The sequence below is a fragment of the Colossoma macropomum genome, unplaced genomic scaffold (assembly GCF_904425465.1).
Source record: "Colossoma macropomum unplaced genomic scaffold, Colossoma_macropomum, whole genome shotgun sequence".
Lineage (NCBI taxonomy): Eukaryota > Metazoa > Chordata > Actinopteri > Characiformes > Serrasalmidae > Colossoma > Colossoma macropomum.
Genome location: NW_023494784.1, coordinates 15,635,411 through 15,658,718, shown reverse-complemented (window position 1 = coordinate 15,658,718; position 23,308 = coordinate 15,635,411). Strand labels below are relative to the sequence as shown.

The following is a 23,308-nucleotide window of genomic DNA, read 5'->3' as shown; positions in this document are numbered from 1 at the left end:
GGGGATTAAGCCTTGTAGATGCCCTTTTAGGCCAGCACGGTGCATTAAAAGCTTTGCTGACCCGTCGTCATGGTTTCCTGGAGAATACTGACGGGTAGCTGTTTGCAAGGTCACAGCCAACCTGCTTTCCTGTTCCCTCTGTAGTGCCCTTGGGAGCTGCAGCGCTAATGCCTCTGGGCTCCCCCGAGTCCTGCTTGGCTGCTGCCACCAGACCCAGCGCACCATGGGTGGGCTACACTACCTGGCTGGCTTCATTTCGGCCACGCAGCCTAACTGCCTGCTGACCTGAATTTGCTGCCGCAGGTTCTGGCTCATCAGCTGAGTCTTGACCTGCAGAGCCAGGTGGTTTTTGAGGAATGGCATCTGCCATCGGAGTACAGAGCCAGGGAAACTGAGATAGATGACAGCATAAAGATCTCCAGTTTCTTCAAGCTGTGCAGACTTGTCCCTCTTGACCCAGCTTCTGCTATGGCATTAAGAAGGGGCCTGAAGGTTTCTCTTGTCTGCCGGAGCATCATAAGACACTGTCCCAAATTAGCGTAGCTCCAGTTGCTTCTGTGTTACAGGAAGGATCCGGAAGCTCAGGTTCCATTTGGTGTGTGTATTATTGATCAGATAAGAATTTGGGCATGTCAGGTTACGCCACCTCTGTATTCAATCATTTATGCAGCCTCACTCTCACACACACATGTCAGCATGATCTATACTAACGTCATCTTAGGTATAGTTGATATACACTATGTGGCCAAAATTATGTGGACACCTGACCGTAATATGGAGTTGGCCCCTGCTTTTGTGGCTATAACAGCCTCCACTCAGAGTATTTGTGAGGTCAGGCACGGGTTTTGGAGGAGAATCGACTTCAAAATTCATCCTGATTGTGTTCAGTGGGGTTGAGGTCAGGGCTCTGTGCAGGCCACTGGTGTTTCACCACACCAAACTTTCAAACCATGTATTTATGGACACATTGTGCTGCAATGTGTCACAGTCATGCTGCAACAGGAAAAATATTTTCCCAAACTGTTGCCAAAAATTTAGAAGCATATAATTGTCTAAAATGCCTTTGTATGCTGTAGCATTAACATTACCCTTTACTGGAACTAAGGAGTTTAGTCCAAACCCTGAAAAACAGTGCCAGCCCATTATCTCTCCTCCACCAAACTTTACTGTTGGCTTTATGCATTCTGGTAGGTAGTGGCATCTGGCATCTGCCAAACCCAGATACATCCTGCCAGACTGCCAGATGAAGTCAGTGAAGCATCACTCATCACTCCAGAGAACGTTTCCACTTCTCCAGTGTCCAGTGACGGCATGCTTTACCCCACTCCAGTCGACGCTTGGCATTGTGCACAATGATCTTAGACTTGTATGCACAGTTCTTGTGCTGACATTGCTTGCAGAGGCAGTTTGGAGCTTGGTAGTAAGTGATGAAACAGGGGATAGGTTATTTTTTATGTGCTACATAGTTTGGCACCCGGCAGCCCTGTTACCACTTTGTGGCTGAGGAGTTGTTGCTCCTTTTCACAATAGCACTTATATTTGACAAGGGCAAATCTAGCAAAAATTCCACAAACTTAATTGTGACCAATGTGGCATCCTGTGACAGTGCAACATTTAAAAAAACTGCCAGTTTTTGTCTATGGAGATTGCATGACTGTGTGCTTGAGTCTGTACACCTGTTAGCAATGGGTGTGGCTGAAATACCTGAGCACAATAATTAGGAGAATTAGTGGCCACTTACTGTTGACCATATTGTGTATCTACTGTTTCTAATTTTGGGATTGCTGTAAGAATGTTAAAATATTAGTCAGTTTATTTCTAGATGTTTGAAACGTATTATAAGTAATTTTATATAGTCAATATCATCTTATTCTATGAAATGTTAGATATATTGGCTAGATTTAAGATGTTTTCATTTGCCAAGATATACATGTTTTTGCAGTGCAGCATGCTAGTTGTTTCTTGAATGCATAAATATCTTATTTTGCTATGTGCCTTCTGTAATCCCTTTGTTACTATGTGTGTCTGATTATGTCACTCACAGAATGCTTTGAGAGTTGCATAAAGAAGCATAAAGAACCCAGATTTGGTACCAAGTCTAACTGCTACAGTGACAAAATGTGTTTGTTTTTAGAGGTTTTGTTGAAGGTTCAGTTGTGGACATGAGAATATAAATAGGCTGTGGTGAAAGCTGACATTTTAAAACTAGTCAGAGTCCTGACAGGCACCTTCACTCCCAAGATAAGGGTGGCTAAGGTCACTGTCCTGAATATGTCATCATTTATGTACCGCAATTTGCTATTTAGATGTGTAATGTGCCAAAGGAAATAATCCTCAAACCCATTGCTGTTTTACTGCTGTACGCCTTTGGGGGCGACTCACTGCACCTGAATTATGTAAATCTGTGCCAACTGAAGTAAGACTAACACCTGCATTTTAAACACTTGTTCATTCAGAAAAAGACCATTTCACTGATTACAATAAACATGTTCTACATTGCCTACATCAGACCTGGCTGCATAATAGAACCTTGAATAATTCAGTTGGGAGGTCTGTTATGTTCACCGTCATATTTTGTAATGACAGAATTGCCATAGATATGTGGATGTTTGGATGGATATTTCTTCAGTATGTCCTGTCTTCTGTTTGGGTCTTCAGGCTTCTAAATGGCTTGTTCATGATTCTTCTGATTGTAGCAACCAATCTCGTAGCTGATCACCTTCTTCCTCTTTTACCTTTAACAATTACAACCATAATAGTCTTTTCCAATGAACTGGTTCATCTCAGAACATGTCTAAAATAATAGAGCTTCAGTTTGGTTATCGGGGCTTTGAGAGAGAGGTGAAACTTGATTTGGTCAAAGATCCTTTATTTTTATTTTAATTCTTTTGTGGTCCAAAGATCTTCGCCAACACCAAAGTTCAAAAGCGTCAGTTTTTTCTTGTTTTGCTTGTACAGCTATCAGATCCATAAAGAACCACAGATAAGACCATAGCTTGGACACTTTCTGATCTATGTTTATTGATACATTTAACGATCTGTCAAGCTCCTTCATCCTTTTCTTCTGAGTGCCAGTCTGTGTTGTGTTTCTTGAGTGCTTGATCCTAGTAGGCAAAAGCTGTCCACTGTTTCCACATCTTCTCCATCAATGGTAAAGTTTGCAGACTTTCTTGTTGACCTTAGTTTTCTTCATACTGAGCAGAAGTCCCATCTCTCCTTATAAGGGCCTTCAGGTCTTTCAGATTTTCCACTATGAATGCTGCATATCGCATATCGAAGATTATTGTCCTCAATGGTCTTCCCATCCTCAGTGGTCTTCTACTTCTCTCATTATGTTTTCTGCATATAGGTTGAAAACATATAGGGATAATACAGTACATTATGATTTGTTGTAGAATGAAGTCACACATGTAAGTTTATAGTCTGGTCCAGTCTCGCACACAGAAATCATTTTCAACTGAATAAAATTCATGTAATGGGCAGTACTGTAAAACACAGAAGACAGGCTGTTTTCTATAAGCTCCAAATTTACCGTAACAGTTTTGACATTTCCACAAACAGATCCATGCTGGTAGTTAGAGTAAGGCAGCATGGCATCTCCAGAATGCGGAAGGGAAGGCGGGTTTGTACTGAATGAAGCCAAGGAGGGGAAATGAAGCATAATTATCACAGAATGAATGATGGCACTTGATGTGTAAACTGATCATTTCAACCACTTCTCTTTTTGCCCACGACAAAATAAACCCATGAAATAATTACAGATTAGTTAGCACATTTCCCAAAGTAATCTGTTATTTTCTCATTATCCATGTTCAATACCCTGTAGTCACAATATGCATACAGTTTCAGTTATTTGATAGGAGAGTTTTTTGTCATTATGATGAATTTTTGTTGAGGCATTCAGAATTTGCTCAGTATTGAGATTAAATCATACTTGAGGTATTTTAGTGTTGGAAAGGATGGATGTGTGAATCCTGTAGACTGAATTTATGGAAGGACAAAAAATAGATAGATTTTATGTTAATGTATGTACAGTACTATGCAAAAGTCAGAGACCACCCTTCATTTATTTAATTTTCAGTCAAAACAGCAAGTACAAATTATTCATTGTTCAGTGTAAGGGGAAAACATGCAGAAACCATATATTTAACAGAAAATTACACAGAAGCCTCCAGAACCAAATATAGTATCACTTTTTTTAGTATTAATTTGTCCAAATTTAGCCTTTTTACAGCTTTCTTTTTACTGCATTCTCTTCCGGAAACTTGCTTTCAGTTTTTTAAAGAAATTTGCAGGGATGATTTTCCACACAGCCAAAGTTCAGTCTTAGAAGTTGGTGTCTTTTTCTGCTTTTCATGATCCAAGTAATTCCAAACACATTCACTGATGTTGTGGTCTGGACTGGCCAGTCAGTTGTTCTGAGAACATCCAACAGATTTGTGTTTGATCTGCAATTTTTCTTTTCTCAACAACAGCTTCTTGACAGCTACACATCCTTTCAGACTCATATTGTTGAGTTTTCTTTCAAAGGGGAAGGATGGACAGAAATACCTGGGAATTTGATTTTCTCCTATCTTTCACAAATGAAAGTACTGTTTATCAGATATTGACAGTTTTGGTGGTGTACCAGGTCGTGCATGGCTGTTAGGAGTCCCATTTTCTCTATATCTTTTAATGATTTTGTGAACTCTTATTTTGGAAACAAATGTTTTTTTTCACTTATTTTCCTGGGTTGTCTTATATCTCCTCAGAAATATCTCCTGGAAAATGAATAACATGTGCTTAATAGCTGTTTTGACTGGAAATTAAATAAATGAAGGATGATCTCTGACTTTTGTGCAGTACTGTAATTTATATTTATGTTCTTTTCAAATATAAGCCCAATGTGATTTTCCACTGTTCCTTTCCATTCCAGTGCCATTTCAAAACCTAATCTCAAGTACCTTAAAAATGTTCTTTCAAAATTCAAAACACTCTGCCTAAATCTAGCCTTAATCTGTGATGACTAAGGCACTTCTCCTAAATTGGAACATTATTTTATCTGTCCTGCAGGACCCATCGGTGGCCAAGGTCAGTGGTGGGCGAAAGAAAACAGTCTCCTTCAGTAGCATGCCATCAGAAAAAAAGGTGAGCAGTGCTGCAGACTGCCTGGCCTTCATGCAGGGTGGCTGTGAGCTGAAAAAGGTGCGTCCCAACTCACGTGTCTACTGCCGCTTCTACACCCTGGATTCAGACCAGGCCTGTCTACGCTGGGAGCCTTCAAAGAAGGACGGGGATCGTGCCCGGCTGGACATCTCTGCCATCCGAGAAGTCCGCACAGGCAAAAGCACCGAAACCTTCCTTCACAATGGCCCATCGGATCACTTGGCTGAGGAAGCAGCCTTCTCTATCATCCATGGGGATGAGTACCAGTCACTGGACCTGGTGGCACTGTCAGCTGATGTAGCCAACATCTGGGTGACAGGCCTGCGGTATTTGGTGTCCCACCCAGGGGCCTTGGTGGGGGGAGGTGGAGGAGAGGGAGGGGTTGGAGAGGGGAGCATTGGGAGTCGGATAAGGAGGGAATGGCTGGCAGCGGAGTTTGCTCAGGGAGATGAGGATGGACATGGGATTGTGTCTGAGGACATAGCAGTGGCCACCATCTGTAAACTGTGCCCCGGCATCAAGGAAGCAAAGGTGAGTGAGCTGGATCAGTATTTATCAAGTTTATATGTCTACAACCTTTTGAAAAAGACCACAATACTGATGAATAAAGTAGAATAAAGATGAATAAAGTTTACCATCAGTGCAATATACGAGTAGTAAACCTCAAAATCTTGTTTGTTCTGTTTTTTCATCTTTGGAGCAAATTCTAAAACATACTCTAAATGTGTGCATAATGGGAACTTGAGTCATTAAAACTCAATAGGAAAACCAAAGGGACATCTACAAAAAACATGTGGCCCATAGACCAAAACAAAACCAATCATAAGGGTACAGTGTTTTGGGTGGACGGTTATTCCAGGGCCCGTCTCTCTACATCACTACTCAGCCAGGCTTATTAACCATCCCTGCTGAGCTTCACAGTGGCTGTGGGGGGTTTAATCTAGCAGCTGCAGGGAGGCTGAGTGCATGTGTGTGTGTGTTTGTGTATGTATTTGTGTGTGTGTATGGACAGCTGAGGACAGGAGGAGGACAGGCAGGAGCCACAGGGCCATGTCTCTAAGTCTTTGTGACAGGCCGTGTGAGGCATCTGGTTCATGTGGCAAGAGAAGAGAGACAACCAAAGACAAACTGGGCACATGGAAAGGGCAGAAAAGAGCAGCATCCATGCTGTTGGCTGTGTTTTGATTCTCTGCACCCCAGGATGTACTGTGATCTGGAATATGAACGGCAAAGTCATATTTTGGTTCAAATCTGCCATGATAGTTTGGGTGGATTTCAAACCTTATCCCTTTTGCAATCTCGCGGTGAAACAATGTCTGACATAGCCTTAGCGGTGGTATTTAGGGTGCCAGTCACCAGGGATCCCCACAGTAGCATATGTCATGTGCCCTCTCTGTAATATTTAGCTTAGTAGCCTAAATATTGTCAATGTAATATTAGTAGTTCTAGCTACTATTCACATGCATGCTCCAAAGTGTCTGATAGCATAAGGTGTGCGGGTGCAATTGTATTTGTGTGTGCCAGCATGATTCATCCTTGATGTGCAGCTCATGATCAAAAGCTACAAAAAAAACATTCTCAAACATAGATGTTAGAAATAATTTTGGGGGATTGTGGGATGGTATGAAAAAGAACAAAGGCCTAAATCTAAGATATTATTCCTGAGAATGATTTTACTATAGGATCTGCACCAGTGATATCTAGTTATCATTGTAAGCTAAAACAGATGAGTGAGTACTGTGTCAGTGAAGGTGCATGTGCACTTTAGCAGCAGTACTGTAGCTTTAAAGAATCCTTAAGCTGACCGCTTACCTGTTTACCTGTAAAAGCTCTTTCCACTCTCCTTTTCAGGTACGTCTACGCTTTAAGGAGATCCAGCGCAGCAAGGAGAAGTTGACATCCCATGTGACACTAGAAGAGTTTCAGGAAGCTTACTGTGAGCTGTGCACAAGGCCAGACGTCTACTTCCTGTTAGTGCAGCTATCGAAAGACCGGGAGTGCCTGGACACACAGGATTTGCGGCTCTTTCTGGAGACGGAGCAGGGGCTCCCACTGGCCACCACTGAAGGCTGCCTGGAGCTCCTGCGTCGCTTTGAACCCTCTGCAGCTGGCCGTGAGAAAGGCCTCCTGGGCCTTGACGGCTTCACCCGTTACCTACAGTCAGCCGAGTGCCAGCTATTTGACCCTGAGCATCAGTATGTGTGTCAGGATATGAGCCTGCCCTTGTGCCACTACTACATCAACGCCTCCTACCGCTCCTACTTGCTAGATGACCAGGTGCACGGGAGGGCTGATCTGGGAGGGCTCATACGAGCCCTGCAAGCTGGATGTCGATGTTTGGAGCTTGGGGTGACAGATGGCTCTGATGGGGAACCTCTTCTGGGGGTCGACCATGGGCCAGAAGGTAAACACCATCATCACCACCACCACCATCACTATCACCATCATAGTCCAGTCACTCTGCGCAGTGCCCTGGAAGTGGTCAACAAGTATGCCTTCCTCACTTCCCAGTACCCACTGCTGCTGTACTTGTGTCAGCGTTGCTCCCCTGGCCAGCAGCGTACTCTGGCACAGCATCTCAAGAAGGTATTTGGGGCAAAGCTGTACAAACCCGAAGCTCTGCCAGTCAGTCTCGGGGGTCGTGCCACCACACTCCCATCCCCTGAGCAGCTGAAAGGAAGAGTGCTTCTGGTGGGCAAGAAGCTGCCTCCAGAAGAGGAGGGTTCTGAAGGAGAGGTTTCAGAGGAAGATGAGGAGATCGGTGGCGGAGGCCCACTGGCTGGTCGTCGGATGACAATTCCAGGAGAGGAGGAACTCGGGGTTGTTTTGGTTGTGCCCCCACCCCCTCAGCCAAGAAGACTCCGCTTGCGCAGGGAGTTGTCTGATTTAGTGGCAGTGGCTCGTACGGGTAGCCGTAACTTTTACGCTCACCGGACCAATGCCCAGCAATCCCAGCAGCACTCTCCACCCTCCACCCCTTCCACTCCCAGCACCCCAGTTCCCCCAGATCCCCCTTTTTGGACACTGTGCTCTCTGGGTGAGGGTGAGGCAGGCCGGCTGGCCAGCGAGAGCCCAGAGGAGCTGGTGAGCTTCACCAAGCGCTGTCTAACGCGGGTCCGACCCAGCTCTGTCCGGTTGGACTCCAGCAACCCCAATCCACAAGGCTACTGGAAAGGAGGTGTACAGCTAGTAGCGCTCAACCAGCAGACCCCAGGTGCCATGCTGGACCTCAACCGAGGCCGCTTTGCACAGAATGGTAGCTCTGGCTATGTGCTCAGGCCGTCCGTCATGCGAGATGAGGTCTCATACTTCAGTGCTCAGTCGCAGGGTTGTGTGCCTGGGGTGCCTCCACAAACTCTCAGGGTGAAGGTCATTAGCGCCCACAGCCTGCCCAAACCACAGGGATCTGGGGCCAAGGGTGAGGTCATCGATCCGTATGTGGTGCTGGAACTGCACGGTGTGCCGGCTGACTGTGCCGAGCAGAGAACTCGCACTGCTGCCCAAAACCAGGACGACCCGCTCTTTGATGAGACCTTTGAGTTTCAGGTGAGAGAGAAGGTTTGGCACTATGCATGCTAAATGTAACATTTCTGTAGTGCTTATTTAAAAGTTGAGCCTGATGAGGGATTTTGCAGTCAGGCTGTTTGATTTCTAAGTGGGATTAGGAAACAGACAGGCTTATAATTGTAAAAGACAAAACGCAGCAGCAGAGAAGAAATAGATTACCATAGGTTAATTTCCATATTGATTGCTTTAGGCTCTAAAAACTTATTTTCATTAGAAATATTTCAAAGTGTGGGCTGTCTTACTGTTGAAATGTGATGTCTACGTTTATAACGTCATTTGAAAGGCAAAGGCAGAGGGATGTATTTTGGCAGGACTAGGTGCCAACAGATGTGCAAAGTTGTGCTGAGCCTCAGTTAGTATCACTCTCTGTACACTCTCATGTTTCTTAGTCTGTGAACCTAAGTCCATGAGAGAACTGGTCAACCGAGTGATGTTACAATGCACACACTGACACACTATAGTATGCATTATTGACTTAGCACTGATTGCAGTATCATTGCACAGACCTGCACACCTTTTGAATGTTTTACCAATCAGTTATCCACACTGTTCCATTATAATAATAACACAGCACCACACGCCTGAGCCCTAACTCCATAACCTCAGCTTTTCAAAACATTTGACAAAGTCAAAAAACATGCTACTGGAACATATTGCTGAAAGCTGAGATGGTGTCATGTTAAAGTGTGACAATAACAAAAATATTATTGCTCAGCCTTGTCTTGGCATAAACAATTAAAGCAGATCTGAGTGAGCGCCACAGAATGGCTGAAGGCCAAAGCAGCTCTGAGTTCTGACAGAAGACAGACACTGGCTGTAGCTCTAAAGCTGTGGCCAAATATCCATGGAGAGGATGCCTGGAGTCACCCGTGTCCTCAGTCGTCTGCCAAGTGCTCATCTGAAACTGTAGGTAGATTACAGAGCTTTGCTGTACATTAATTTATACAAAAATGTGACAGATTTAAATATGATTAAATTGTCTTTTTTGTTGCCTGTGTTGACTTTGTTTCAAGAACTTTATTTCTTGGAGCATAAAACGGAAGAGATTAACATATCTTAATGAAAGACAGTAGACAGTTCAGTGCAGAATATTCATACAAATGAGCTGCTTGGTCTGTATGTATTGTACCACTGTCAGGAACAAATCCCTTGCACTGCAGGCTTATTATTCAGTTATAAATCTTAAGACTTATTATTCAGTAACTAATTTGGTAACCACTATGGAACTAATATCTATGTAAAGTAGTTGAGATCAGTGAATTTAAGTATGGGCCTGTAGTACAAAAGGGAATTTAGATAGATAGATAGACAGACAGACAGGCAGACCACTTTATTGATCCCAGAGGGAAAGTTGTCTATTACAGCAGCACAAAGTACAGTAAAGAGAAAAACAAGAGCAAATGTATTGCCGTACGTTATTGTACAGATGGTTAAATAGAGGAAGTAAAGATATATAATGAACTTTACTAAAACACCCATAAAATATAATGTGCGGTACAAAAATACGTAAGTAAAATCGCATAAATATTATGCAGGTGACAGTGCAGTGGTGCATGTCACGTACAGTGAATGAACCCAGTGACTAAACACTGTAAATGATAACATATATTAATAGTTGTGCAATATGCATGGATATATAAACAAAGTGACAGCGCAATATGCAATATTTATAGATACATAAACAAAATGGCAGTGCACAATAAAGAGTAGAGAGATATAATGTCCAGTTGTTGCTCAGTGTGCCTGTCCTGTCACTGGCTCAGTATACAATAATGTCCCGGCACAGTGACGAGGTTTTGCACAGTGCGATCGCTGTTGGTACAAACGATCTCCTGTACTGTTCCTTACTACAGGATCGGAGCTGAATGAGTCTGTTACTGAAGGTGCTCCGATTTCTGACCAGCAGGTCGTGTGGGCGTGTGATGTTTTGTCCAAGACAGCAGTGAACTTATTTAGTGACCATTTTTTTTTATTTCTGCATAATTCAGTCATTGTAAACAGTCATTCAGAGTGGTTTGATGCAAAATGGTTCACTGTAAAGAAACTTACCAGCTCAAATTTCTTTGCAGTGGTCTTGATAGGAACCAGGAGTCACAATATCTGCAATGCAAATATAACAATTTTATTTATTACCAAAATGACCAGTGAACCTACTTGTAATGTTAATAATAATGAAACGGGTAAATCTGAAAAAAAGGATACATTTACAAATATATTTTAAAAATAGGAAGGTGTTTGAACGCTCAAGTACTCAGTTAACTGTTTGGTTCAGTATTCAAATACAGAAATCACTATTCAATCGTTCGTTATGTTTCATCGCAAGAAGACAGAAAATATACAGACAAACAGTTCAGTTAAACAGTGTTTTTGCTTGTATTTGTGAGTAAGTATATTATACATTGCTACTCTGAAACACAAATGCCTAAACGTCAGCGCTTTGCCAAGGAGGCGTTGTTAAGGATGTGACTGAGAAGGCAGAACTAGTGCAGCTGTATCACTAAGTAGGTTGTCTACTTTAGCTGATTTTAGCTAGGTCCAGAAACACTGAACATATATTTCTCTGACAAATTACTTGTTGGCACATTGTCCACCAAGGAAAACACCTTACACAGAAGACAAGTCAGCATCCAACCTGACACTGGTTAGCTCTGTTAGATAATTAGGTCATCTGAAGAGTCTCTGTTACTCACCCAACACGAAAACCTGCCGATTTCCCTCAGCTATTTCTGAATTATGGGTAATATTCCTTTTTAAAAGGTTAAGGAATTATACAGTGTTTTAATCTGTAATGTGGACAGTTGCACTTTCAATTGCACTTGTTTTCTTATTTTTATATATAAGTTTGTGCAATACACACTACAGTGCACATTATTAACATACTTGATTGTTTTACCAATACATTATCCACACTGTTCCATAAGAACAAGACTACACTTGTTTCATTTTTCCTTTGTATTACCTTCCACACCTCTCTTGTATTATTCTTATTGTTAAATGTGAGGATATAAAACACGTGATTAAGATTACTGCTGACCTGTGTGGCAAAGCCAAAATGAGGTTAGTGGACAAGACCTGTTGTTAAGGATTCAGTATAATGACGCAGGTGTGGGTGCAATTGAACACAACTCTTCCCAGATCTGTAATTAGGGAAGGATGGCATGAAAACTTAATGGCCTGCTACTGCTAACACTGCACCCTCAGATCGTAGTTCAAGCCTGGTGTCTAGATCACTCACTGGCCCGCTCCTCACAGGGGGCGCCAATTTCCCGCACTCTTTTTTCAACAGACCTGACCTTTCTTTTAGATAGACCTAATTATGCCAGCTTTCCAAACAGCCTGCTATAATTAAGAGATGCAGATGAGGCCAACCTCTCCCTGCTGATGATTTAGAGGGTCCTGCTTTACCTGTGTGTTCTCATAGGGTTTAGGATGCCCACACTCACATATACACAGACACAAAGATCTGAGCCAGTAACAGAGTCCTATTATTCAGGTAACCATGTGAAAAAACAATTTTCCTTTTGCTTTACTTTTTATTTATTTTTTTATTTCCACATAGGATAACAACAGTAATAACGATTATAACAATAACACAAAATGCCACTTGTTGATGGAGCTGTGGCCTTTTGACTTGCGGCTGTTGCCTCACAATTATAAGTCACAGGAGAGTGTACACCTGACAGAAGGAGAGTGTAGCACACACGCATACATACATGCCCACGCACACATATGGAGAAGCAAGTGCATTGCTTCTGGTGTAGTATGATAGATGATTGCTGCCTCTTTCCTTTGCTCTGGCCTTTTTTACCAAGCACATTCATCATAAAGAGGACTGTACCCTAATAATACCAATCTCTCAGCATCTGTGTGTCCTTATTTCTGTGTGTGTGTGTGTTTGTGTGTGCATTTAGACTTTATAGTCCAGTCTCTTTCATACTGATTTATTTACATTTGTGTAGGTCTTATATGAAGTTTATTTCATGCACCATTTTCTTGTGTTCATTTATTTGTTTATTGAGATTTGTGTTGGTTATTTGCTGTTTGTGTAAGGGTGGGCTGTTGGGCTTATGCACCTTTGTTGTGTGTTCTTTTTGTCTTAAGGTCTATGTCAGTTTCTCACGAGTAAAGCATACATAAACACACACAGCTTACCCACTTCTTAGTGCCTGTGTATGAGAAGGTGTACCATACATGCCCATCTTTGCTTATCCTTGAAAGAGACTGTTGATTTCAATAGTCAGTAGTCTTTTTTTGTATAAGTATGTGTGTGGTGAAGGAGCAGACTAGGCAAGCTCCATATTTGATCCATAGTAATTGGCTACATATTCATACTCTGTTCATTCTCTGGATTTTGACTTATTCTGTCTGTTGTGGGAAAGTAAAAGTTGATAAGATATTAGCAAGCAGAATTACCTGTAACTAATGACTTCAATAGACATATTACCTGGAGAGTAACTCCATGACTAGTGTGAATACTGTACAAACCCAAAAGCAGTGATTTCTAATTTTACTTTGACTTGCATTTAAACGACAACAGTACAAACACAAGATATGTACATTTTACTTTATCAACTTTATTATCTTTTGTAAATATACTCTTGTTCTGAAACTAATGCTTGCTACATGTTCCCAAAAAGTTGAAATGGGGCAGTTTAATATTAGGAACCTTGTGAAATGTTCATAAAACATCCTAAAAACGAGTGAGGCAATTATGCTTGGATATAAAAGGAGCATCCAAGGATTTTAAGAAACATTTTTCCTATTTTTTCCTTTTTTTGTATTGCAATAAGGTTACTAAACTCTTCTGAGTAGCGTATGTTGTTATAGTCTGTCCATGATATTTCCAGTCTTTTGTATGAATTCACAGAAAAAATTATGGTGTATTTTTCCGTAATTCTCTTACACTAAATGTTGTGTGTTGTATTGTTTATTGTTTACTGTATATATGTTATATTGTAGGTTTATGTGTATTGTGCTACAACAGAGTTGAATTACATCTTGATACAGCAGATACAGTTACCGCCAGCTTGTTGCGTGGCAATGAAAGAATTAATCAAAAAAACAAAACAAAACAAAACAAGAATGCTCGAGGCCTGCCACTTTCTAAAAAATGCATCAGCAAAAATCCAATATTTTAAAAATTCATAAAGTAATACAAAATTGTGTGTTTTTGTACCTCTTTCAATTTAATACCGGTCAAACAGAATTTCCGAATCACTGATTGTTTTTATTAGCATTTCATATGCTGTCTGAGCTTTTCTGGAATTGGGTTTGTATTTAGACTGATAGCAAGAGGAAAAGCAAGAGGAGCTTCAACCACAAAGACTGCTTAACTGGCTGGTGTTTCAACAGTAACCATGACTAAAGTGACATCTACATTTACATCTATGGAAAAGGCTTCAGTAAATAGGGTCAGAAATTGTAATTACAAGTGGATATTTAATGACTGTGATGCTTATACATTACTGTAATATCTAAGAAGGAGCAGAAGAGCAGCTGTTTCCAATATGACTGAGAATGTCCATGCAGTGATCAGACTATATAGAGAGGGATATAGTAGTGTTGCAGTGCATAACTTCCTTATTACAAAGACAAATGCACATTTGAGAGTTCAGTGATGTAAAAACCAACCAAAAGTGATATGATCAGGTGAGAGTCACCTATTTTAAAGAGTCCATATCATGAAAACACAGTTTTTCTTCATTTCTTTGAAATATGAGTTTGATGTAGTTCATTAACACTGTATCTTTTCTTTTGTCACCTATCTGTTCATATTAGTTTTGTAATAGTTACTGAATAATTTATTGCAGTTACTGAACAATGCAGTCTTTGTGGATTACATTATTTAAACTGCTATATTTATTTATTTATTTATTTATTTATTTATTTATTTATTTATTTAATGTGTGTGTGTTTTAAATCTACTCTACATAGGTGAACATGCCAGAGCTGGCTCTGCTGCGTTTTGTTGTTCTGGATGATGACTACATTGGCGACGACTTTATCGGCCAGTTCAGCATTGCCTTTGAGTGCCTTCAGCCTGGCTACCGGAACGTACCCCTGCTGGGTCTGGCTGGAGACCCCTTACCCCATGCCAGCTTGTTTGTGCATGTTGCCATCACAAACCGTCGTGGTGGCGGTAAGGCCCAGAGACGAGGCCTGTCCGTGAGGAGAGGAGCACGGCGTGGGAGAGAGTACGTCACCCTGCGAAACACAGGCATTAAAGTGCTGGACGACACCTTTCGCCCAGCCGGTGCTCCACTCAAAGAGGCCGCTGACCTGAGAGAGGATGCACTGGTAAGTGTCTGTGTAGCAGGAGATTAGAAAAATGTTTATTTAACCCTTTAATACTGAATAAGCTGTTCCTACCTTTTAATTTACTCCTCCCGTTTAATAATGTGATTTCTCAATGGGGATTTTTTACTTTGATATGTGAAGAACATGATTTAACAAAAAATCTGATGGAAAATTCATAGAACTGCCATTTTGAACAAGCAAACATATGAATAGGAGTCAGTGGTGAGCTGTGACCTTTAGAGCCAGATCTCCAATTTGGATTATTAATATCAAAACTGACAAAAGTAACTCTATGATAGTGCTAATTCATATTAGCACCCTTACGGGATTTCTAATAGTTTGTTGTTCATGAATGTTTTTTTTCCATTTTAGATTAAAAAGATTTTGTTTAAAGCTTGTAACAAGGACTAACACATTTTCTACCTTGTACGTTGCAGTTTTGTAGTGACTCTTTTAGTAAAGAGAGCATTTGTGTACAGTCAGTGACGTATCTGGGACTTACAGAGTGGTGTTTTTTTTTCTTTTACAAAATTGCTCACACTTAATCAAAATCAGAATGTGATTCCATGGTTGATTCCATGTCAGTTCCTAATTAAGCTAGTAGTTAATTTGATGGGTAAGGCCCTTCTGCTTGGCTCCTGAAGGCCTGATTAATGGGAGAGCTAACTTAGCTGTGTCTACCTAGATACCACAGGGAAAAATTCCTGATTGATTTTTTGGTGAGCCTTTTAGGATTTTAACCTTTATGTTTCAAAGCAAAACTTAATGAAATAAGAGAATTACAGTACATGCAGAGTTTAAATTCAACAAACATGATCAGTCTATTGGATGAAAATGTACTATACTACAGACATGTATTTTTTTTTAGTTCTCAGAAAACAGTAGGCCTCTGGCCCTGAGGATTCCCACTAACAGGAATGTAGTGCATCTTTTTTGTAACTCTGAAGACACAAATCAATAATAAGCCCTTAGCAATCTGAATGCTGCTCTGAATGTTTGCACACTTGCTCTTAGCGCATTCAACAGTAAAAGCAGCATTGTGCTTCCAGTATATAGTGATAGAAAACACAGTAGCACACAAAAAGCTTCAGTTTTTGCCCGTGTGTATAGGTTGGGGTGACCTAATTACGAAAATTAGTTTGAATTTCTGTGTTAAGTGCCCCCATATTTCTAGCTTAAGGCAGCAAAACTTACAAACCTGGTATGATGTAAGTACTTTAATCATTGCCGTTCTGTACTCAGTCACTGATGTGGTGAGTATTTGAAATGGGAGTGATGTTTATGTGTGTGTGTTGAGTATTTGTGGGATCAGATGCCACCTGGGTGTACTGCGAGGGCAGGTAAATTGTGCAAGGAAGAAGAGGATTGCTCCATATCTATAAATACCTTCCACTCCACAGAACTGCTTATCTCAAACACACACACACTCTCTCTCTCTGTCAAACACACACATACACAAGCAGTCCCTCAGGTGGGTTATGGTAATAACGGCAGTAGGTATATGACTCTGCCATGTGGAAATGGCTCTCCTGTCTGAATGAGCCATCGTAAAATCTGCAAATCTGATCAGGACAAAAACTAGGGCTGTCCACAGCTGGCCATACTGAAAGGTCAGATAAATAAACAGACACCTTAATTTATCAGTGTAATCACAAACATTGAGGCAGACTAACTTAGCCCTGGTTACGCCTGTGATAACACCGTTCTTTTATCGGTTGCTGTTTAGATAAAATGAATTGCTGTATTGTAGGGCACTAAACACAAATAAAATGAATAGTGCTGCCTTCTTAATCATCACAGAGTTCCATGTATTTGTGTGTTTGTGGTGGCATTATCGTACCTCTGAGCTGCTATGAATCGTAACACATCTGTTTTCTTTTTCTGTTTACTCTGTGTTTCTGTAGAGTGCTACAGTGGCTTTCAAAGAGCAGTGTGGGCTCCCCCCGGTGGCAAAACTCAAGCAGTGCATCCAGAGCCTGGCCACGAGGCTGCAGGGTCCCGATGGGCCCCCGGGGGCCACTCTCATTCTGAAGGATGGTTATCCCTGCCTTGAGCCTCTGGGCAACCTGAATGACACCACACGCAAACTTCTGAATGCCTATGACACGGTGAATTACACAAACATGCACACAGACTATTATATAGCCCTTTTGATCTGTGGTTTTATTTGTCAGATGAATACAGTAATCATAACATGAAACCCATCCCAGAAGCCCAAACTGCTTTCTTTAGGCTGATATGGAAGTATCTGGTGTGGTGCTGCTCAGTCTATTATTTGTTATTTGTAATTGTCGAATTTGAACACTAAGATTCGAGAAGACTGGAATCTGTAAATGAGCCCACTAACAAGCCATATCACATAATTTTGATGAAGTGTTCATTTCATCCAAAAAAAAAAAATAATTTTGGTTAAATTAATGCTGTAATCATGTCACCAATTGTTAAATTTCACCAGTTTTTCAAACTTTTGGTATAATTCAATCATTGAGATGAAAACAAAACTGTTCTGAGTGTTTTTGTGCAAAATGCTCCTGAAAGACTGCATTGTTGACAACAGTGGATCCAAAGCCTCTAAAAGATACATCACAGAATTATATGAAAGGGTTACGAATACATTGCATGATGCCTGAGACATTGAGTTTTATGATAATTTTCGAGGTCTTTTTTAACATTTAAAACATTTTTCAAATGTTGGCAGACATTCATGGCAGACATGCATGCAGGATGTTGTAAGGCAGAACAGTTCCCAAAAAAATTTTTTTTTTCGGATTTGCCACTATTTTACCATTGTACATGTTACATACTCTATATGGCCAAAAGTATGTGGACACCTGGCCACACCTATACAAGCTTGTCGGACATCCTATTCTAAAACCATAAACATTAATGTAGAGTTCATCCCAAAGGTGTTCACCTGGGTTGAGATCAGGGCTCTGTGCAGGTGTGCAGGCCACTGGAGTTCCTCTACACCATCCTTGTCAAACCATGTCTTTATGGACCTTGCTTTGTGCACACGGGCACAGTCATGATAATTTAAAATGACTTTGTTTCGAGTAGCATTAATATTCCCCTTCAGTAGAATTAAGAGGTCTGAAAAACAGTCCCAGCTCATTATCCCTTCTCTACTGCTCAGCCATGGAATCCCATTTCATAAAGCTAGTAAGTGATTTAACAGAGGACAGGTGATTTTTACATACAAAGTGCTTCAGCAATCGATGTCCCCACTCTGTGAGTTTGCAAGTCTGCCGCTTTGTGGCTGAGCTGTTGTTACTTCTAGATGCTTCCCTTTCCAAATAATAGCACTTAAATTTGACTGGGGCAAATGTAACAGCACAGAAATTTCACAAACTGACTTGTGGCAAAAGTAGCATCCTATGACAGTGCCACTGAGAGTGAACTCAGTTATTAGGTGTCCATGTACTTTTGGCCATACAGTGTATAAAAACTAGCGTAGGTTTACTGATCAGTTTAAATAGTTAAGAAAGTGTCTATGTTTGCGATGTAGACCCTTCGTTCCTGTCACCACCAACATTAAAAAATGAGAGTCGGTATGTTTGCCTACAATGCACCATTTTATCTCACACCAGTCTGAATGACTTTGTTTAATTTAATCTGTTTAATTTGAATATCCACAGATTTTGAAAAAAAATGAATTCCCTTTTAATGTTTTGCAAGACAGCATAATCAAAATATAGTATTTTATCCATATCGTGCAGCCCTTACCCTGGTGACAGAACACAACACATACAAGCAAAATTACTTCAGTGGGCTTTTCTGACTTTTCAGGTTTAACATTTTGCATGAACAATGAAGAGATGCATAAATGTAAAGCAGCCTCTACAGAACTGTCACACTCCATCCGTGACTGAACGAGTCTGCTTTTACCTTGCTCCCTCCGGCTTCTAACCAATATAACAGATAGAATGAGATACAGCAGCATTTCACAATAACCAGAACCTTTTGAGTTGAAAAGCTTATAATAGGAGCTAGGGGTGTAATGATAAACAAATGTCACAATCTGATACATATTGCAATCTGGTAAATTTTTGATAAAGAATTTGAAAAAAAGGCTAACATACCTAACATTTATTTGTTTATTCATTGTTTCTTTGTGCTTGTGAGAGGGATAACTGGCAAGGACTAAAATAAAAAAAAAAACAAAAGTTAAAAAACAAAAGAATAAAGTGCTAGATATATATTACATGTTACATATGCTTTGGCAAACACATTTTATTATGGTTCATAATGATAAAAGTAAACAAACAATTTGTGGACTACAGGACTACATCTCAAATTACGTAAACTGAGCATTACAAGTTCATTTACAATCTGATCTTGTGTTTGTATATGAAGTTTGGCTCTTCCCTTCTGGCTGAAATGAGAGAGAGAGAGAGTTTTTTCTAACGTGGCTCAGTCACTTTCAGCATACTATGGAATCCACAAACGAGTAGAGGTGGTCTCTGTAACCAAATAGAGGTGGACTCTACAACCACATAGTGGTGCAAGTCAGAAGCTATGAACATTTCTGTGGAGCAAGTAATTTATTTTGCACGTTAAGAAGCAACACTTGCTAGATGCTTAAATCCTATGACTTGTATTTTCTTCTTGCTCTAATAACTAAGACATTTGGGTGATGTCTTCACGAGTGAGTTAACATGATTGAGGTATTAGCATAAGTATTTGATACTCACATTGAGTAATGTCGGTTTGATCTACCACTCTTCACCCATCGTTATGGTACCTAACTGGGAGACCCAAGTGTTCCCAAACAAGAGATAAATATGAGGATTTTGCATGTTCTAGCTCAGGCTTGCTTTCTCCCCTTGTCATTTCAAACAGCTTGGCTAATCAAACCACTTTTTTGCAGTTCCAAGTGCAGTGCTTATTGTTTATCAGTAGGAATATCAAGGACTGTGTTAAACTGCACTATAGAAACTATTTCCAGTATTACACATTTTATAGCATGAAATCTGTATTCGATTCACAGTGTATGTTGTCTCGCAACCCTGGTATTGAAAAAAGTTATATTAGCATGCATAGCATGACACCCCTGTTAGAAGCAAATGGACAGTTGCTAAATTCTATCAGTGAATGTTTATGGGCAAAACGTGTTTTTGTACTTTCATGAATTGTTTGGTCAAATTGTTTTGTCAAACATATTTGTAAATTCAGATTCAAATCTGAGTGATTTGTTCAGAGATGAGAGTAGTTTTCCAGAGGAAGGCATTTTTTGGTAATACATTACAAATGCACTGATGTACAAATGTACAGATACCAGAAAACCTGAGGAAAATAAATCAAAGTAACATAAATGAAAGTAACCAGAACTATTTTTACGATGTTACTTCAGTGTCACTTTCATGTCTTACTATGATCTAATATTGTTAGTGTAGTATTAGTTGACATTATGTAGTCATCTAATTCAAATGTGTATTCACAAAATTCAGCAACTGCCCAATGGCATCTGTTATAAGTGGATTTGTATTAATGACATTTCACTTAATTTCAGGGAGTACAGGGAGACATGTTGAAATTAGTGTTTGTGGTAATCTGGGGTATGATACAGGTACAGTGTGTATATATATATATATATATATATATATATATATATATATATATATATATATGTATATATATTGGGTTGAAAAATGCTACTTTAATACAAGACTAGACAAGAAATACATGGTCAGCACATCATCTCATAGCTGTGCCTTGTTAAATCAAGCAGCAAGCAACCATAGGCAACAAGCAGTAAGTGAGAAACACATGAATTTCAGGGCTGGAGATGAGAGAGATTGGTCTGGCAGCACCACAGACAGTTTTAGAGAACACAATGGAGAGCGTAGCAGCCGAGTGTGAAATCACAGCTACTGCTTGATATGGAGTTACAGTTGATGTGCTTTGACACTTAAGTTGTTTCATCCTGTTCATCCTGTCTGTTCATCACTAGATTATTATTATAAAAAAAATTACAAAATACAAAATTAGGCAGGCAGGTAGCCACCATCATGGGCCTTCCATGTTACCTGCCGGTGTGTCCTCCAGTCTTATGATTGAGTCATAGATGTGCTCTTTTGCCTCTCTGCCTTTATTAGACCTGGGCTTATCTGGCCACTGGATGCAATGTTTTATTTCTCTCTGGGTCGACAACTGTGAATGTGAGTGTGTGTATGTGTGCAGTGTCGACTCTACTTAATAAGCAGCAATGTAAGCAGTTGCTTAGGGCTCCACGGTCAGTTGGGGCCCCCTTACAACTTACATTACTGTACCATTATGTTGTCAAAGATACACAAGTGAGGTGTGGAAAAGCAATTAATCTAAAAAAGGACGTATGCATCTGGAGCTAAAAAACAAAAGAAAAAGAGAAGATGAGGAGGAAAAGCTTAAAGAGTTTTTTTTGTGCTGTGAACGTTATGTCATTTGTTTTGGCTTGTAGTTGGACAACAAGATAGTGTGAAAGTGCTCTGTCTAATGAAGCAGGTTCAGCTGAGACAGGTTTTCTGAAGCTGAGTTTCAGCTTCACAAAACTCACACAACTACAAAACATAGACATGGTTAAATTGTTAATAACAGTAGTTAACAACTTTCTCAGTTAATCTAGGTTTACATACTCATGCAGTGATTATTCCTCGTGCATGTGCACATGAAAGCATGATGACAAGCAGCCAATCACATGAAACATTAGCAGTAGTCGGCAAAGAAGGACAAAAAAAGAAATCTTAAAGAAGTCAAACTAAACTGAAGTCAAACTGCTGTAGGATCAGGGGTTTGCAGTGCTGAGCTGATCAGGGAGCTTTAGAGCAGAACAAACATCAAAACATGCAGGGCAGGAGTATACCAGCACTCTAGGGTTTATAATCACAGGAGTACAGAGATCAGTGCATGAGTAAGCACAACAGCTCAGCATGGGTAAAGCTTTGTCCCAAACCCGAGGCACTGTCCTCCACTTGCTTACTGCAGCACACTTCTCGTTCTTTCAGATTAGGTCGCTATGACAGATGCATTTAGAAGAACTCTGACCTTATCATGGCCGAAAACCTGGCACGGTCATTTCTGCTGGCATGATCATTTCTACAGGTCATTTTTACAGGCTTAATCATTTCTACCCTTGATGATTTCTACTCTTGATCATTTTACACAATCATTTTTACAGGCTTTATTATTTTCTGTGTCAGCCGTGATCATTTCCCAGCTTGCGCACGTCTTTCTTTCTCTCCCTGGTGGACTATTGGCTCAGGGTCTTGTGCTGCATCTGAGAGGGGCAGACAGTTAGACAGACAAGTTTGGCCGAGCTGTCTGGCTTGGTGAGTGATATAAATATCTTCACTGTGGGAGAGAGCAGGCAGGGTCTCCGCTTACTGTGAGACAAGTACACAGTGTGTGTGTGTGTGTGTGTGTGTGTGTGTGTGTATGTGTTTGTAATAACCTTATCATCTGTGTGTTTGTGTCCTTCACAGATGATCTTGGCCAATAGGCAGCTAATAGAGAATGCGGATGGCGTGCAGGAGAGAATCGCTCAGGTGCAGAAAGAAGGTGGGTCAAGGATGGAGAAAGAGAGAAGGATATTAAATTGGAAAAGACAATGGAGAGGGATGCTGCCTCATCCCTCTGGGTGATGTCATTTCCTAGAAGGCTGATACTGATACTGTGAACAGTGTTTAATTAACAGCTGATATCATTCATTTCATTAACACCAAGTGTCTGTGTAATTACTTTTTCTGAATACTGATCCCGCAGAGCAGTCACTATATAGGTACACTACCATTCAAACATTTGGAATCACTTTTTATATTAGTAATTTGTACTGTAGATTTAAATAATATAAACTAGAACCCCAGAGAAGCTTTTAGTATTCAATATTTCAAGTATTTTGGGAACAGCAAGATGTTATCAAATGAGAACATTGTATGATTGTCTGTTTATAGTTGTTTCTTGTCAAGTTATCTGCCTGAAGATTTAATCACCTCTCTTGAAATATGAGGCATTCTGCATATTATTTAACTCATAAATAAATTCATTTTCAGTGTTGTACAACTTTCTCTGTAATTATTACATCATCAGATTTGTTCTTCCCACTAATTATATGAAACCTGTGAATGTGCATATTATGACAGTTGGCTACATGTAGAATCATTTTATATATACAGTGATTTTATTTTGGATTCTTTTCTGATTTAATGCAAATTTGTTCTTTACAAATTAAACTTTCAGTATAAACCAATTTGAGAGAAAAGTAGAATCTTTGAATTTTAATGTGAATTTCAGAATTTGTTAGTAAGTATGATGTCCGTTTTGCTTT

The 23,308-nt window shown here is 40.3% G+C and overlaps 1 protein-coding gene across 1 annotated transcript in view; it reads left to right on the top strand.

Moving 5' to 3' along the window:
* Positions 1 to 23,308, top strand: part of plcl1 (phospholipase C like 1) — a 98,977-nt gene that overhangs the window by 68,473 nt on the left and 7,196 nt on the right. The window contains exons 2-6 of the mRNA XM_036576423.1: positions 5,053 to 5,676; positions 6,997 to 8,691; positions 14,647 to 15,009; positions 16,914 to 17,117; positions 22,467 to 22,542. Coding sequence (XP_036432316.1) covers positions 5,053 to 5,676; positions 6,997 to 8,691; positions 14,647 to 15,009; positions 16,914 to 17,117; positions 22,467 to 22,542 — 2,962 coding nt within the window. The remainder of the gene's footprint in view (positions 1 to 5,052; positions 5,677 to 6,996; positions 8,692 to 14,646; positions 15,010 to 16,913; positions 17,118 to 22,466; positions 22,543 to 23,308) is intronic.